This window comes from Euprymna scolopes, chromosome 14 (assembly GCF_053919585.1).
Source record: "Euprymna scolopes isolate OS-2025 chromosome 14, ASM5391958v1, whole genome shotgun sequence".
Taxonomy (NCBI): Eukaryota; Metazoa; Mollusca; class Cephalopoda; order Sepiida; family Sepiolidae; genus Euprymna; species Euprymna scolopes.
Window position 1 is genome coordinate 75,118,051 of NC_136495.1, and position 16,304 is coordinate 75,134,354.

The following is a 16,304-nucleotide window of genomic DNA, read 5'->3' on the forward strand; positions in this document are numbered from 1 at the left end:
CAGCCTAGATCAGTTGGGCCGGTTTTTTCCAACAAGTTCACCACATCCCAAATACCAACTGACGGGGCACAGTAATCCAGATCTGCTTCTGCTATAAGCGCAAGTCATTTGTGGTTTCATCGACGGACTCTGCAAAGGATGCGGAATCAGTTCAGCATCCTGATTCACTGTCTTGAGTGAGGTTTTTCACTTGGCCATCGTAACATTTCTTCCAGCCAGGTTGTGTGCTGGGTCAATGACTTCACAGATAAAGCCACCAGGGTGTGGCCAAAACCAACGAAAGAACCTGGTAACGAGAAAATTTTGGAGAGAGATCTTACAGCAAGCACGAATTGTACTGTTGCAGATAAACTGTTGCCAGCGACCACGGAGAATGTGGCATAGGCAGTAATGGTCGAATATCAGTTTGTTCAGGTCACTTCAAAACCGCAGTAACTTAGTCCACAACGCATTATAATATATATTGTACCATAGAGAACCTACTGTTGGTTTTATTAAATTATTTTTATGTAGTCGTTTGAATTAAATTTTAAAAATCAAGGTTCAATTGTGCTCTAAACAGATGTTGCATAGGAGACCATATTAGAGAGAGAGACGGATGGTGACATTCATATTGATGAGGGGAAGATACATTTATACAGATATTACAGAGGGAGAGAGAAGAGAGAAGACATACCTTTGACAGTTCTGTGGATGTTCCTTCTTTTAACGAATATTACAGTGGAGAGAGAGATTGATCAGTTCTTTAACACTGGAGGGGACAGTCAGTCATTACTTAGATGGAGAGGGGGACACATTTCTTAGATGGAGAGGGGGGAAACATTACTTAGATGAGTTATACACAAAGTTTATTATAAAGATGAGTGGGAACAATGTTCATATAAATGATTTCACATTACCTTCAATTTGGTAGAAAGACGACACGAAGGCGGCAGTTAAAAAAAATATGTTCTTTTATTCCATTTGACTCGTCAAAATGATGATCACATCCAGGAATTCAAAGTTGTTTCTACATGTTTAAAACTTTCCCCTTCGCTTCTAAAGGGGGACCCTCCTCTGATTCGATCCGGACTCGACTCTGGATTCCATCTTTGTCATACTCATCTTCGACTCTAGCTCCTATATTGAGAATTCATTTCTGCCATGACGTCATACGTGTGTCTGAAAACGTGATCGACCCACGTGGCCTGAACATGCGTGGTTCACACATGTTCCCAAACCATTTCTGCGGACAAAGAATTCTTACTAACCTATTTTTCGACCTAACTTATTTTTCAATATGTTTTTAATTTGCTATTGTTCGTTATTTTCTAGATGACCTTATTTTAATTCAGTTTTCATAAAAAGAATTGAACAAATCAAAATTCCTTTTACTACAACATATCTAAACTATTTTATTTGAACTGAACAATGCTAAATTCCATTTCTGAATCTATTTCTGAACTTTGCTTACAAGGTTCGAATCTCGGTCTATCCTAATCTCATTTTTACTTATCTAATGTTTTTCTTACAAGAAAAGGACTCTTCTTGTAACAGAAACATTAATTTTGAACACACACTGTCTTATAAAAAACCTACTGTTGGTTTTATGTGCTAAGCCCTTATGCTTGCGCTGATACAACTTTTAAAGTGCACTTGTGATTTTAGGCTGTATAATGGTGTTAACTTTGGACAAAATCGCACATAAAGTACATTTGTGTGAACTTTCAAAAACATCAGCCAAGTCTTTTCGTAGTTCACAATGAACACACACACACACACACACACACACACACACACACACACACACACACTGACAAAGTGCCTTTTATATGTGAGTATAGATAGTTATTCTTCAAATATATAACATGCCATTAACTGTACATCAGATTTAGGTCAATTAAAGTGAGGCAATTACCTAAGATTTTTCGGTGTTGTTTTACAATAGACCTAGGTACGAAAAAATGGTAAAGAAACAAATATATAACACATAAATGTTACCAAAGGCAAGATAAGTTACTCTTCTACCTACCTAGATAAGATTTTGTTTAACTTATTTCAAAATGTGTTTAAGTGTGAAAAACAAATTGTGATAAGCGCTTAAGTTAAAACGAAAACAAAAATGGCGTCATGATGCTCTTGTCTTAAGAGTCCTAAGAATCGGTCAAAAACTCAATAAAAATTTTTAAAAATACTGACCCAACAAATATCGTCGTGATATTTATTGAGTGGATTTCTGTCAGTATGCTTATTCTTTCGAGTTTTGGACCGATTCTAGGGACGCCAAAGGTAAGAGCACCATGGCGCCATCTTTGTTTTCATTTTAGCTTATTTATTTTTAAATTATGTTTAACCAACATCAGCTGCATTTAAAAATGGAAGTATGCTCTCATTTAACCTATGAGTTATTTCCCTTTAAACTATCAGATTTTATTTCTCTTTTTGAATTTCAGAGATGAAGATGACTATGTTTTATGCTCCCAAAAATTCAAAATATGATCAACTTTCAGGAAAATCGTAATAACTTAGGATATTTGGTGTATCTTTATATTATGTGACTAAAACCTCCGCCCGGAAATATGCCTTTTTCTTTTTCTATTTTTTTGTTTGTTTATTTTTTTTTACCTCGCAACGCTGGGTATATACAGCTAGTTTATTACAAATGTATTTCTCTATTACAGAGGAACGGCCAAGCAACAAGTTGATAACGATTATCGAAAGAGATTGTATTCTGGAATCGAAAGTTGCCAGGTAAAAGAAGAAATCACGACTTTTTTTTCCACTCATTGTGTTATTTTATTGAGGGACACTTCATGGTTTATAACAACAGCGCTAAGATCGAATTATATATGTGTGTGTCTATATATAAGTTTTTACTTAGTTTGTTTCCAATGAAGACTCGTGGAACTCCCTTCCTGCTGACTGTTTTCCTCCTACCTATAACGTTCGTCTTTTCAAAACTACAATCAGTAGATATTTTCTGTCTTTGTGATAATCATCTTTTTTTTTTTTTTTATCGCCTTACATCAAATTGCTTCATGCTCTGTCGAACCTTCAAATTTACAAACAATTTTGTCTTTTAGTGTACTCTCTTATCTGAAATATCAAACACCACACACACACACACACACACACACACACACACACACACACACACACACACACACAAACACACGCGCGCACTCAAACACGCACGCACATTCACGCACACACACGAACACATACACACGCACACATATGCATGAACAAACACACACGCGCGTGCACACGCACGCACGCACGCACACACACGCACACACGCACACACACACACACGTACACACACACACGCACACACACACATACTCACACCGGCACACCCATGCACACACACGAACACACATACACACGCGCACGAACAAACACACACACCGGCAAAATCTCTAAAGTTCTACAATGAGTAAGGAAGTGTAAAAATCATTATAAAAATTTTGAGTTTCTTTAAATTATTTTTCTTTTTCGATTAATTGCAAAATCAAATCTCCCTATGTGTCCATATTTATTATTCGTCCTTAAATTTGTCAACAAACCCTTCGAGATTCTTATGACAATTATTTAAAAAACTACAAAGAAAGTTTCTATGTACTCGTCACTGAACGAAAATGTCAAATTCAAAAATCACATAAAGTGATCAAATATATATTTTAAATAAGAAAATAAAAATATACTATCCTTACTAATTTTAATGCCCACTATATCCATTATAAGGCTGCTTTTGATCTCGATAGTTCGAATTGAGTTGTCTCTGTTTCTTGTCTATTCAACATGGACTATCAAATTCCAATGTATCTCCTCGTAATAAAATTCGATTTTCTTGGTTAAAAAAAAACAACTACTTAATCAATTTACGTGAATTTTGGAATATGACATCTGTGTTCCGTTACGAGTACGTGCATCAAAAAGAATTTTCTGTATTTTTTAATGAGCTAAATAAGCAACCTTTTCCTTTCTAAAGAAATAATAAATCAGTATAAAGAAACTTTGATTTTTAATGGAATAATTGCTGAGCGGTTAATATTCACACTTTCGCATACGTTGAGTAGGTGTTATCCATACAAGTCGGGAATACGTCTTTGACAATCAATAAAATCAGTTTTGTTGCTATCCGGCCAAGTTATGGTTCTGTTTAGTCCTAGGGGCAGAGGAAGAGGAAGACCAGCGTTTTGTGAGCGAAAACAGAAATTAGCAATAGCACATCTTTCATGGAGCAGGGATAGATTAAAAAATAGCCCTCCCTCAAACCGCCATTCTCCATAAAAATCAATGTGTCTTTGATACCGGAATCCCATGCCGAATTTGGGTGCGCCTTGGATAAGAGTATTTGCTGTCAAATACACCATATCCAGGCCGTTGAGGATACTGGTGCACAAACATGTTCACGTGGTTCTGAAATACTGGAAATATAGGATGCAGCAGCGATATGCTAATACCAACTACCCACAGGATACGTGGAATCATGAATGACCTAGTACACATTAAGGGAATAATATTTACGCGTATCGGGATTTTATTTATACAAGTCGGCACTGAAAGACTTACAGTTAATCCCTCATGATTTCCCACATCAGATATCTCATGCTGATATGCCATCCTCAAATAATGGGATAGCACCATGTGGATGTCCCCAAAGAGAAATGCTCCAAAACAAATTTACTAGGATCCTGTTCACGCCTATTGGAAATAAACAGGAACATTTGGAACAATGCTTATGGGAGCACTTCAAATCAAGTGCATTCAATACCTGTCCCCATCAACCATTACAAGTGATGTGAGGGAGATCTAACGTTCACTCCAGAAGCAAAACTATCAGCTCTGCACACATGCATTCCTATCCTTCATCATTGGAAAAGGAAGTTGAAGGAGGATTTAGATAGGGATGTTGCATTGGGCATCATCAAGCCAGTACCTGCAGGTATGCTTACGGTCTGGTGTTCAAGGATGGTGGTCGCATCAAAGAAGGATAAATCACTAAGAAGGATGGTGGACCTACAAAAATGGAATACCACAACAATGAGGGAAACTCATAACACGTCATCCCCATTCAACTAAGTGTCTATTGTGTCCACCCGAACCAAAAAAAATAGTTCTAGATGCATGGAATAGATATCACAGTTTACTGCTCTCCCCAACAGCCTAAGTCGCAACCACATTCAGAAGAGTGAGGCCGTTATTGGTACCTTAGATCACCCCAAAGTTTCCATGTCTCTGAGGACAGGTACACCCACCAGTTCGATATTATGGTAAACATGCCTCAAAATACATGTTGCATCGAAAATACACTTCTCTGGGGAAAAACTATAGAATCTGCTTTCTGGCACATAATGGACTATATCACTCATTGCGGCAAAAATGGAATCAGCTTCAACCCTGATTAGTTTCAATTTGCAGGCGATGAAGTCGAGTTTGTCAGCGTTTTAATAACTGTTGATGACATAAAAACAACTAAAAAAAATGACTGAAGCCATTCTCAACTTCCAGACGCTGACGAGCATCACTGGCATCAGATCATGGTTTGGATTTGTTAACCAGGTATTGTATGCATTTTCGCAGGCCGATATCATGCCCCCATTGCAGGAATTGTTGAGCACAAAGGACTGCAAATTCTATTGGGATGCTATCCTAAACAAACTTTTTAAAGAGTCAAAAAAAAAAAAACATTGTTCGGAAAATCAAGATGGGATCAAAACATTCGAGATGAACAGGGCAACTTGCATTTCAATGAAGTATAGTAAGGTTGGTATCAGGTATTTTCTGTTTCAAAAACACTGCCAGTGTTCAATGGAATTAGGGCCTAACTCTGGTAAAGACCACTGGAAAATAATGTTAGCCGGATCCTGTTTTACAAAGGATGCAGAATCTTGCTACTTCCTCATAGAGAGAGAAATTCTGACATTGATATACAGATTGGAGTCTTGTAGGATGTTCGTTTTGGGGGTACCCAGATTTATTGGTTACAGTAGACCACCAGCCACTGGTAAAAATATTCTCAGACCAGGTCCTGGAAAACATAAAAAACCCTTGCTTGTTTTTTGTTTTTTTCAAAGAGTGGTTGTTAATGTACAGGTTCTGGATTAAGCATGTTCCTGGAAATTTAGTGTCACATCAGACTGTACCTCCCAATACCAAGCACCGTCAAGACATAGCAGAGTAAAGAACACCGATATTACTTAGCAGATTGAGGAGGCCATCCAAGCATCAATCACAGCTGCATATGCGCATGACCCCAAGTTTCAAGCTATAACCTAGGATAGAATCGTGGCAGCTGCGAGCACTGACGAGGAATGTCAAATGATAGCGATATATATATGAGATGGGTTCCTGAAGTCACAACACAAACTGCCACCGAAAGTCCAGCAATTCTGGTTGATGACAGACCAACTATATTGTCTGGAAAGTGTACCCATAAAAGGGGATAAAATTCTGATGCCAAAGTAACTTAGGGCTGAAGTACTAGATGCACTGCACTTCACCCATCAAGGAGTGAATAGAACGTTGGTTAACACTAGACAATGATTACTTTGGCCCAGTCTAAACGTCAGTGTCCAATAAACAAGGGCACAATGTTAAAAATGCAATTCGATCGCCCCGTCCCAACTGAGAGAACCACTAATGCCACCCTCAAACCCAAAATTCTCATTCCAAAAGACCGTCACAGACCTACTGGGATATGCATGGGAAGAGTTACATGGTATATGTGGACTAATACACCAGCTGGATTGTGGTTGTCCTGCTACCATCAGGGAAGGCTGCAGCAGTATCTGATGCATTGAGGAGTTGGTTCTGCACATATGGTGCACCAGAGATATCATCCAATGGATGGCCACCATTCAACTCATTGGAGACTCTTGGGAGTCTGGAGCATAAAGAGACATATATCATCTGCACGTTATCTCCAAAGTAATGGACGAGCCAAATTAGCCGTAAAAACGAACAAAACAATGATCATGGACTGCATTGATTGATTAATCGCTATGGCCACTGACGTTACGATCGGGCAGAATGGAGGATGATGGCACATAGAAACACACCCCACTATCACCTCAGATTATCACCAGATAAAATATTATATGGTCAAACAATATGGGATCACCTCCTTATACTTAACAAGAAGCACCAGATTCACAACGTTGGACAGAAATCAAAGAATTAAGAGAAAAGGCGATAGCAAAAAGGCATGTGCTAAACAAAAAACAGTACAACATGCACAGCCGTCCACTCCAACAGCTTCAGGTTGCGAATCCGTTCAGGTGTAGAATCAACAGAAACCATATCCATGAGGATGCACAAAAATGGGGAGAGTTGTCAAGACCATGAGTAATAGACAATACCAGATACAGTTGGATGGAATTGGCTGGATCACACTACGCAATCGTCATTTCCTCCTGAAAATCCAGATGATGGATGTGAAAAAGATGGATGACGTAGTGATGGCAGATGACACATGAGACAGATATGGAGGTGGAGAACCAAGACCCGATTAGACACAAACTAACGATTCCAATCCCATAATGCAGCATGAGGATAACATGACCAACTCACAAATACGCAGAACTTTTCTGACAAGTGACCACAAAACACCGATATTGCGGTCATAAGGGGGGGGCATGTAGAGAATGGAGACAACCGATGAAATGAGTCAGAAAAAAGTGGAACACTGGTCTCGGACTCAAGAGACTTGTAACTCCATTTTACATATGTTTTAATAAAGCTGATATTTTTCTGGATAGCGCAAAAAATTATTTTGGGAGGCAGAAAATCCAATAACAAAACCTTGATGAAAAAAACATTTAATTATAAATAATTTTACATTAGGTAATAGATTATAAACTATAATACTCAAAACTACATTTCTCACATAAAAGTTAACTTTATTATTTACTAGAAAAAAATAAAACACAGCAATCGCTGGGAGCAAACATCAAAAATATGAAAGCACTGAGCTATTTTTAATCAGATATGTCTTGCCTTTTTTTTAGCTTCCCTTTCAAGCACTTTATTGCAAAATTATTCTAAAACAAAACTTTCATGATTTATTTTCGCCTATTTAAGTTAGAAAGAACCACTGCACATCAGGATTGCTACGAGTTTCTTTCTCACGCTATTACAACAATAATCATATATTATTATAATGATATTCGAAAACGAGGTTACATCAAAGGGGGATCATTCATATTTTCATTCAGTGTTGCCAGATTGGCCTTTTTTAGCCAAATTTTGCGATTTTCACATTTTTTTAAAGTTTTGTCTTTAAAAAATTGCATTTGACCTTTTCCACGGCATAAGGTATGGATTAAGTAAGGAAGTAAGAAGCAGAATATTATACATATATTCGAAAATGAAGCTACATCTAAAAAAGGTCACTTTCATGTTCTTGTCCAGGGTTGCCAGATTGGCCATTTTAAAGATAAATTTCGCAAATTTGTCCTGTTTTTTTTTTTTGTTTTTTTTTAAGTTTGTCCTTCAAAAACTGTATTTGGCCTTTTTCAAAGAGGAACATACGGAATAAGAAAGGAACAAGCAGAATAATATACAGATTTTATTTGATAAGTCATTAATAACTAGGGCTATGAAAACAACATATTATCATTCTTTTGACTCTCGAGTATATATTCGACACTGTTAGGCACAGTTAATCAACCCAGAACCACATCACTCTATATAAAAGCATATGATATCAATGGATGCACACTCGAGAATCAAAACAATGAAAAGAATATGCTGTTGTCATAGCCCTAGTCATTACCACATAGTAGTCGTGTGGAGATTAAATTCCCACTGATTGTTTATAATTCTTGTGAATTTCTTATCTTATTTTGCCAACAATTTGGTGAACAAAAATATTGGTTTAATTCTGCAGATCTTAAACAATTAGCAAGACCTTTAATTGAACAATTAGCAAGACCTTAAATTGAACAATTAGCAAAATCTTGTAATAAACAGATGGGATATTTCACTACAATTATTTCTTTTTTTTAATGTTTCTAATATATTTTTTACAGTCGGTGATGGCTGATGCCTACAGGACGTGGTTGCCTGCCAGGGGAAACCTTAAACATTATGTTTGTAATCTACTCAACATTAGTTTCTGCCCAACCACAGAAACATCTGAAGAGGTAAGTCAATTCAAAAAATGGGTCCTACCAATCATTTTGATACTTTGTGATGACAAATTATCTAGCTCGACTTTAAACCAATACTTGATATATACAATTATTGCTATTGTTAATAGCAAAGTTATTAGTATGAAACCAGAAATGTGAAAGATTGTTTATAGTTTGTTTTTTATTTAATCCTTTTTTTTTTTTTTTTTTACACAGTGATCACCACTTATCAAGGCCCGGAAGCCACTCAGGGATAAGGGTTATTGCAAGTACTTTACGTTAGTGTGGAGATTTGATGAAGTGTTTACTTAAGGGGGCGGTTCATTAGGAATTTGTTAACATTGGACTTGAAGACATCCAAGTTGTAGTCCGGTAGGAAGCAGGCAGACGGAACAGAGTTCCACAGGTGTGCAGTTCTAAGAAAGAAGCTTTGTTCATGGAATCCACGTTTTGATCTAGGCACAGATAAAGAGTGGGGGAAATTTTTCACAGTGGATTCGGCTAGACGGGTGTTTTTCGTGAAAGATTGGCGAGGGGGGACCAGAGATTGGAGTTCAGACGAGCACCTGCCATGGAAATAACGATAAAACAAGGATAGGCACGCAACGTCTCTTCTGTGGGAGAGAGGTTGCAAGGTAGAGAAAAGGGCATCCCCCACTAAGCCGCGAAGTCTATTTTGTACTCTGTCAAGGCATGATAGGCTGTTTTTAGCAGCTCCTGCTATTTTAGTCACGTAAATTCATTCAACATCAGAGTTGTGTTCAATGAAATATTTGCTTATTCTCAAAGCAAAGAAATAAGAAAAAATACTCGGAACTTTTCTTAACCCTCAGCATTGTACTTAAGCGGCTTTTTCTTTTCGAGCACTTGTTCGCTTATTCCCGACCATCCGTCATATTTTTCTTTTCGCCCTCTTCCTAACTAACAGCAACTTCACATGCATGCGATCCTGTAACAGCCAAGAAACAAAATAAACGTCTTTTTATACTGCCATCTTGACCCATGATAGCGCCTAAATTTGCATTTATCTTATTTTTCATATTGGACGGGTTCCAGGTTTGAGTGCCAGTGCTTCTCTACAAAGGGTACACACCAACTTTGGGTGCTTATTGCTGTGGTTCTCCACATCGTTATTACACCCCTCTCTGATCTCATGATCAAATAGGTGACATGCTGGTGGCTGTCATTTCTCTTGGGTACTCCTTCACAGAAGTGGGGCTTCTTCAGAACTGTGGGCTTCCTTGGGAGCATATGCTTCCATTTCTGCCTTGTGAAAATCGTCCGGCTCTGTTTCATTGTTGTTGCATACTAAACTCACTGAACCATTCTCTGTTATACTGTCAGAATCTTCTGACGAGAGGACACTGTAACGGAGGCACAGGTCCTTCACATGTTGGAGCATCCTATCTACCAGGATGGACTGTGGACTTATTACCTCGATTACATGACCCTGACCAAATTTCATCATACAGCAATTCTCCAGCGCCTTCACCCAACGCAGTTTCCAACCTGGTAGGGACTGTGCTCAGGACCTGCTGATGGTGGCATAACATCAACTTCCAGATCTCATAACTGTAAATGGCATTGGCTTGTGTGGTCAAATAGGCGTCATTGTCTTTTGGAGTCACATTGTACCAGTAGCCAACCTCTTGTATGGAACAGCATATCCTAGCTGCAATTCATTTCACAGTATGGTTGCACTGTTTAGCTATGTTATTCCCAGCTGGGGCATATGAAACAAAATCTTAGGTTCACACCTCATTTGTCTGTGAATGTTCTGAATTTTTGGCTGCAGAAGGCTGTGTCATTATCTATGAGTAGTTCCTATGGTAGGCCAACTTCACAAAATATCACTTTCAGTTCATGAACGACACTTGCTGAGTCCATCCATGCCAACTGCCTCCATCACTGAAAACCGTGATGGGCCACAATCTGTAATAGTTAAGAAACGCTAAGCATTGTAGTGTGTAATGTTCATCCCCAACCGTTGTCAATCATTGCCCACCTCCATTTTTCCTTTTTCTCAGTGGATTGTCATTGGATCTATAGATTGACATTCTTCGCATGTTCTTTGTGGGGCTGATGCCTCGTCCCTTTGTTCAACCTTGCCACATCAATAGCAATGAGTTCTAAATCTCCGTCAGTCTCTTGCTATGCGACTTTTGTGGCCATATCTGTAACAGTTTACACCAGTGCTAGGGTTGCTCTTGGTAGGAATGTCAGATTTATACTGGGTGGGCTCACGGCTGCGACCACACGTTATATACACGGCTATATAACAGATCATGATTCTGCTGCATAATTAATATACGTTTCTTTATAAATAGGAATTATTACATAACGTTTACAAAACTATATTCTTAATCTGTTTTATTTAATTAAATAATTCTTAGAGTGAAATCAAACAAAGTATAGACTAAAAGTCCTTGTTTCCTGTTCGCTAAGAAAACAAGAGAAGCCATTTTGTTTATGAGTTTGTTTTGGTTTTGTTTCATTACAGTTTTTGGTTACCTTATACAACCCATTGGCCCATAACGCTTCTCACTGGATACGGCTCCCAGTTGCTCCAACAACTGCCTTAAAAGTATTGAATGCACAGAATCAAAAAGTACCTGTACAGGTAAGTAAAACCTCTCAATAGATATATGTAATAGTGCTGGGATAATTAATCGGAATCAGAAATCTGTAAAATCGAAACTTTTGGGGTATTGGAATCACCAGTGGAAAAACCGTGTCAAAAACCATTCTTTTAATATTTAATATATATTTTTTTGTTTGTTTGTTTTAGATTAAATTCAATTGTCTATTGCTGGTACTAATGATTAATACTTCTTGATTTTAAACTATTAGTAAAACTAAACTCTAGAGATCATCTCAAGTGTTCTTTTATCTTTATGAAAATATATGCACATATTAAATGGATTTTTCTTTTTGACGTAATACAAAATTAAAAAACAAAAAATAACAAAATACAGGAACTCTATAGCTAAATATTAAGAGATTTTAAAACAATTGGAATGTGAATTATGTAACTTTGGAATGTTTAATAAAGTTTACATCTATAATATAAATCTATGAGTGTGTGTGTGTGTGTGTGTGTGTGTGTGTGTCTGGGCACGAATAGGCTCCTATATGGTTGACTATTTTAAAAAACTGATTACATATAATGATAGAAGATGTATCAAGACACGGGAATGAGTATGTTTGATCTGTCAGAACGGTGGTTCATTAAAATTGTGGGGTCTGCATTTGCGCCTGGTCCACAAAGTATGGAAATAAAAAATTTAAAAATTAAAAAAAAACGTTTACAAGTGTTTTTGATATAGATGTATATAAGAACACTTTGATAAGTATGTTTTAACTTAAATAGGGATGGTATAATAAAATTGTGGGGGGTATGCGTTCGCGCCTGACCTCCATAGAATGGAAATAGGCACAAACTTTAATAAAGACTTTTCATATCTATCTGCGTAAGTATATTATGTTTCAGTTTGAAGAAATATGGTATAATAAAATTATGGGGTGTTCGTTCGCACCTGACCTCCATAGAATGGAAATATGTCACAAAGTTTAACAAGGTTTTTTAATATAGATCCACAGAATATTATGATAAGTGTTTCAGTGTGAACAGGTATGGTATAATAAATTATGGGGTTATCTATTTTATTTTTACTTTCATCATATTTTGCTTTGGTTTTGATACCCCCAAATTCGAAGCTATCTCTTTACAACCCTCCCTTTTCATAACCTATCATACTTTCATAAATCAGAGTCCATTTTCTGTAGGCTGTTTTTGAACCCAGTCAACGACGGGTACTTTTGCTAGTATATATATATATATATATATATATATATATATACTAGCTGTACCCTGCCACGCGTTGCTGTGGCTCAAATTGGCGCAATGGAAAAAGTTCCAAAATGAGAAAAAGCATGTTTCTCATAGGTTTAAATTTCCATTTTGCATGGGTACAGTTTTTGTTGTTCCATTTTCTTAGCTGATATAGAGATTTTCCGGTTTGGTGACTCTTGAATATGTAACATAAATTGTCCATGTGAAAAAACAGTCAGTGTGTAACTGGAAGGCCCAAAATTGTAAAGATTGTTCCCTGTGCTTTGTTGATGGTTATTGCAAATGACAATAAAATTGGAAAGTGCGATTTGCTAAAGTGTAATGATGTATCCGGTGGAATCATAGGAATGCATGGAATGAAGATATATTCATCTGTGAAAGGTCCTGTTAAGATTGTTGTTTCTATGATATTGTTTGTTAATTTTTTTTTACTGCAAGCTATGTGCCATTGCAAAGCTTGGATTGGTTTATATTTCACCACATGATAATTAGTACACCAAATTTCAGTTGCAATACATGCGGTGGAATCCCTGGCAAATATAACTGTTGGATAATTAACCACTTTATCTGCTTTCACAACAGTGTCGATGGATTTGTATTTGACTACCTCACTTGGAATTTTACATTGAATAATAGCGTTAAGTTCATGGGTATCTTTGTATTGACCTGCAAGAATAGCTCATTCACTCAGTCAAATGGAATTCTTATAATTTGAATATCTGCAAAAATCTTTTAAACTAACTATTATTTTGATGAAATAAACAGAAATTACAGAAGTTAAAAGTCAAAGAATTTTGCCCTTAACTCTGATCAGCTGGCACTTTTTCATATCCAATTTCCCACAAGTGATGCAAAAGTTTTTGTGTGGATCGAACAGTCTGCAACTGTACATGCATATTTTGAGTTAAGTTTAATGTCTTCACATGGAACAAAAAAGTAGAGTATTTGAGGCAAGCATTTATTTCATCTGCTGGTGTTGATTGAAGAATAACGGGTAACATTTGTCTGAAATCTCCTGCAAGCAATATTACTGCATTCCCAAATGGTCTGACATTGCCACGCAAATCTTGCAAGGATCGACCAAGAACCTCAAGTGATTTTTTGCGTACCATTGTGCATTCATCCTAAACAATAAGTTTGCATTTCTGCAATATTTTTCCCCATATTGGATGTTTTGGAGATGTCGAATATGAGATTTTTGAAAAATTGAATATTTTAAAGTAGAATAAATAATTCTTCTACTTGGCAGCAAGGTCGCAGGTATTCCTCATGCAGCAAGGGCTAAGGCTGTGTCATTTTGTTACCAAATGGCTGCCAAAATCAATTTAATTAGAAAGGTTTTACCAGTTTCTTCTGGTGCTGTTTAAGGTAGCAGTAATTTCCAAATAACTTCTATTCTCACAGTCAGTAAATTAGGTGACTAAAATAGGATTTATCCATATTTTGACAATGCCTTATTCACTGTAATTAATTTAGGAGACTAAAATAGGATGAGGGATTAGAGATGGACAGATAGAGAGGAAGATATATAGATAGAAAAGAGACAGTGAGAGGAAAATAGAGAAAGAGAAGGAGATAGAGAGATAAAGGGATTGATAGATAAACAGAGAGAGGGGGAGAGTTAGAAACAGAGAGGGGTGAGACAGAGGAAAGGAGAGAGATAGAGGGAGTTAGAGAGAGAAAGGGGCTCAAAGAGAGATGGAGAGGGTGATATAGAGAGAAAGATAGATTGAGAGAGGGAAAGGGAGAGATGGATAAAGAGAGATATTAAGAGAGGAAGAGAGAGGGGGAGAGAAACAGAAGGTGAACTACACTTCGCCGATTTTTTCCTCGTTCAGTAGAGAAGAAATCTTTCGAGACTGAGGCAATTTTAATGTTTTGTTATTATCCAGAGTACCCCTTTTTTTTGAAGGGGGGAGGGGCTAGATTTTCCTCGCATTAGAAACCGACCGGGTTATCTGTACTTTCACTTAACAAATTAATAAAAGAAAAACATATTATAAAATTTGAATTTAACAGGAAAATACTATTTTAAGATAACGATAACATAAGTGCATAAGTGCCACTTTAGGTATTCCTTGGGCGTTGAGTTCCATGGCGACCAACATAATTATTTAATGGTCGCTCCCTGAGCCCCCCCCCAGTCAAGGCTAATGCATGCGCACGTAACATTTTTTTTTATTTACTGACGTTGGCTTAGTAACTAAACGATTTATTGATAATTTCGTAACCCTTAAACGCATGCCGGAAGATTTAAATTGGTTCATAATTGTTGTAATGAAAAAAAAAAGTTTCATTTAACACAAAACCAAAAACACATTAATGATAAATGATTTATTATTCTATTCATTGAAATTTACTAATTTTTAAATAAAAAAAGTAAAAAAAAAAAAGTTAATAAAAAATAGTTGCTTATGTGCGCATAAAAAACTTGTTTTTTTTTTGTTTTTTTGTTTTTTTTTAGATTAGGTCCACCTTATAATCACCCCCCCCCCCAACCTCCTCATCTTAAGAACAGCTTCCGGAATAAACACCACTTTTGGAGGGGGGGGCCATTTGCCAATTTTAACTGATATTTGTTGTCGGCATACTCACCCGAAAATACTATTAAAAAAAAAGGGGGTTATCCTTTACGGAAATGGTCCCGACGTGGCCTCGTTCTGAGTTCGGGGAGAGGCCGTTTGACGTAGGCGGTGTCAAGGCAGAAAATTACCCTAACCCTAAAATATGCGATATGTCACAGACAAATGCTTTTACAAATATTGTGAAACAAATCACAGAATTTTACAGGGTTAACTAACCACGTGGAACTATTCTAATCATGTGGACTGTTTTTTTTGTTTTTAAATTCTAATTATTTGAACTGTTTATTTTGTAAAATTCCAATTATTATCATAAGTGAGAAATTATTAATAAATGTTTAGTAACATTTTTCGGTGCTAACGCAGAGAGTGATCCGCGCTATTTTTTAAATCGTGTTTTTTTTATTCAATTGCAAGGTTAAAGTACAGAATAGGTACAAAACACCCTCCCCTCCCCATGTTAAGAATGGCTTTTTAAATAATAACGTTATTATTTCAGCATGGATCACTCTCTGCATGAGTACCCATTTTTCTTTTAATATTCATAAAAAGTAAAACTTTTTTCAAAATAAATAAATAAATGTTTGTAAATGTGACAAATAATCGTTTAGTTACGGCAACGTCAGTAAATAAAATATGTTACGTGCGGGGTGGGGTGGGAGACTAAGGGAACGACTATTATTTTTTTTTTTTACTGGTCGCCATGGAACTCAACGCCCAAGAAGTACCAAAATGTAATTTTTTTTGTCA

General features: G+C 36.8%; 1 protein-coding gene across 1 annotated transcript in view; it reads left to right on the forward strand.

The window, feature by feature from the left end:
* LOC145293096 (lysosomal alpha-mannosidase-like) overlaps positions 1–16,304 on the forward strand; it is a 348,385-nt gene that overhangs the window by 241,499 nt on the left and 90,582 nt on the right. The window contains exons 12-14 of the mRNA XM_080139469.1: positions 2,661–2,730; positions 9,018–9,131; positions 11,620–11,739. Coding sequence (XP_079995595.1) covers positions 2,661–2,730; positions 9,018–9,131; positions 11,620–11,739 — 304 coding nt within the window. The remainder of the gene's footprint in view (positions 1–2,660; positions 2,731–9,017; positions 9,132–11,619; positions 11,740–16,304) is intronic.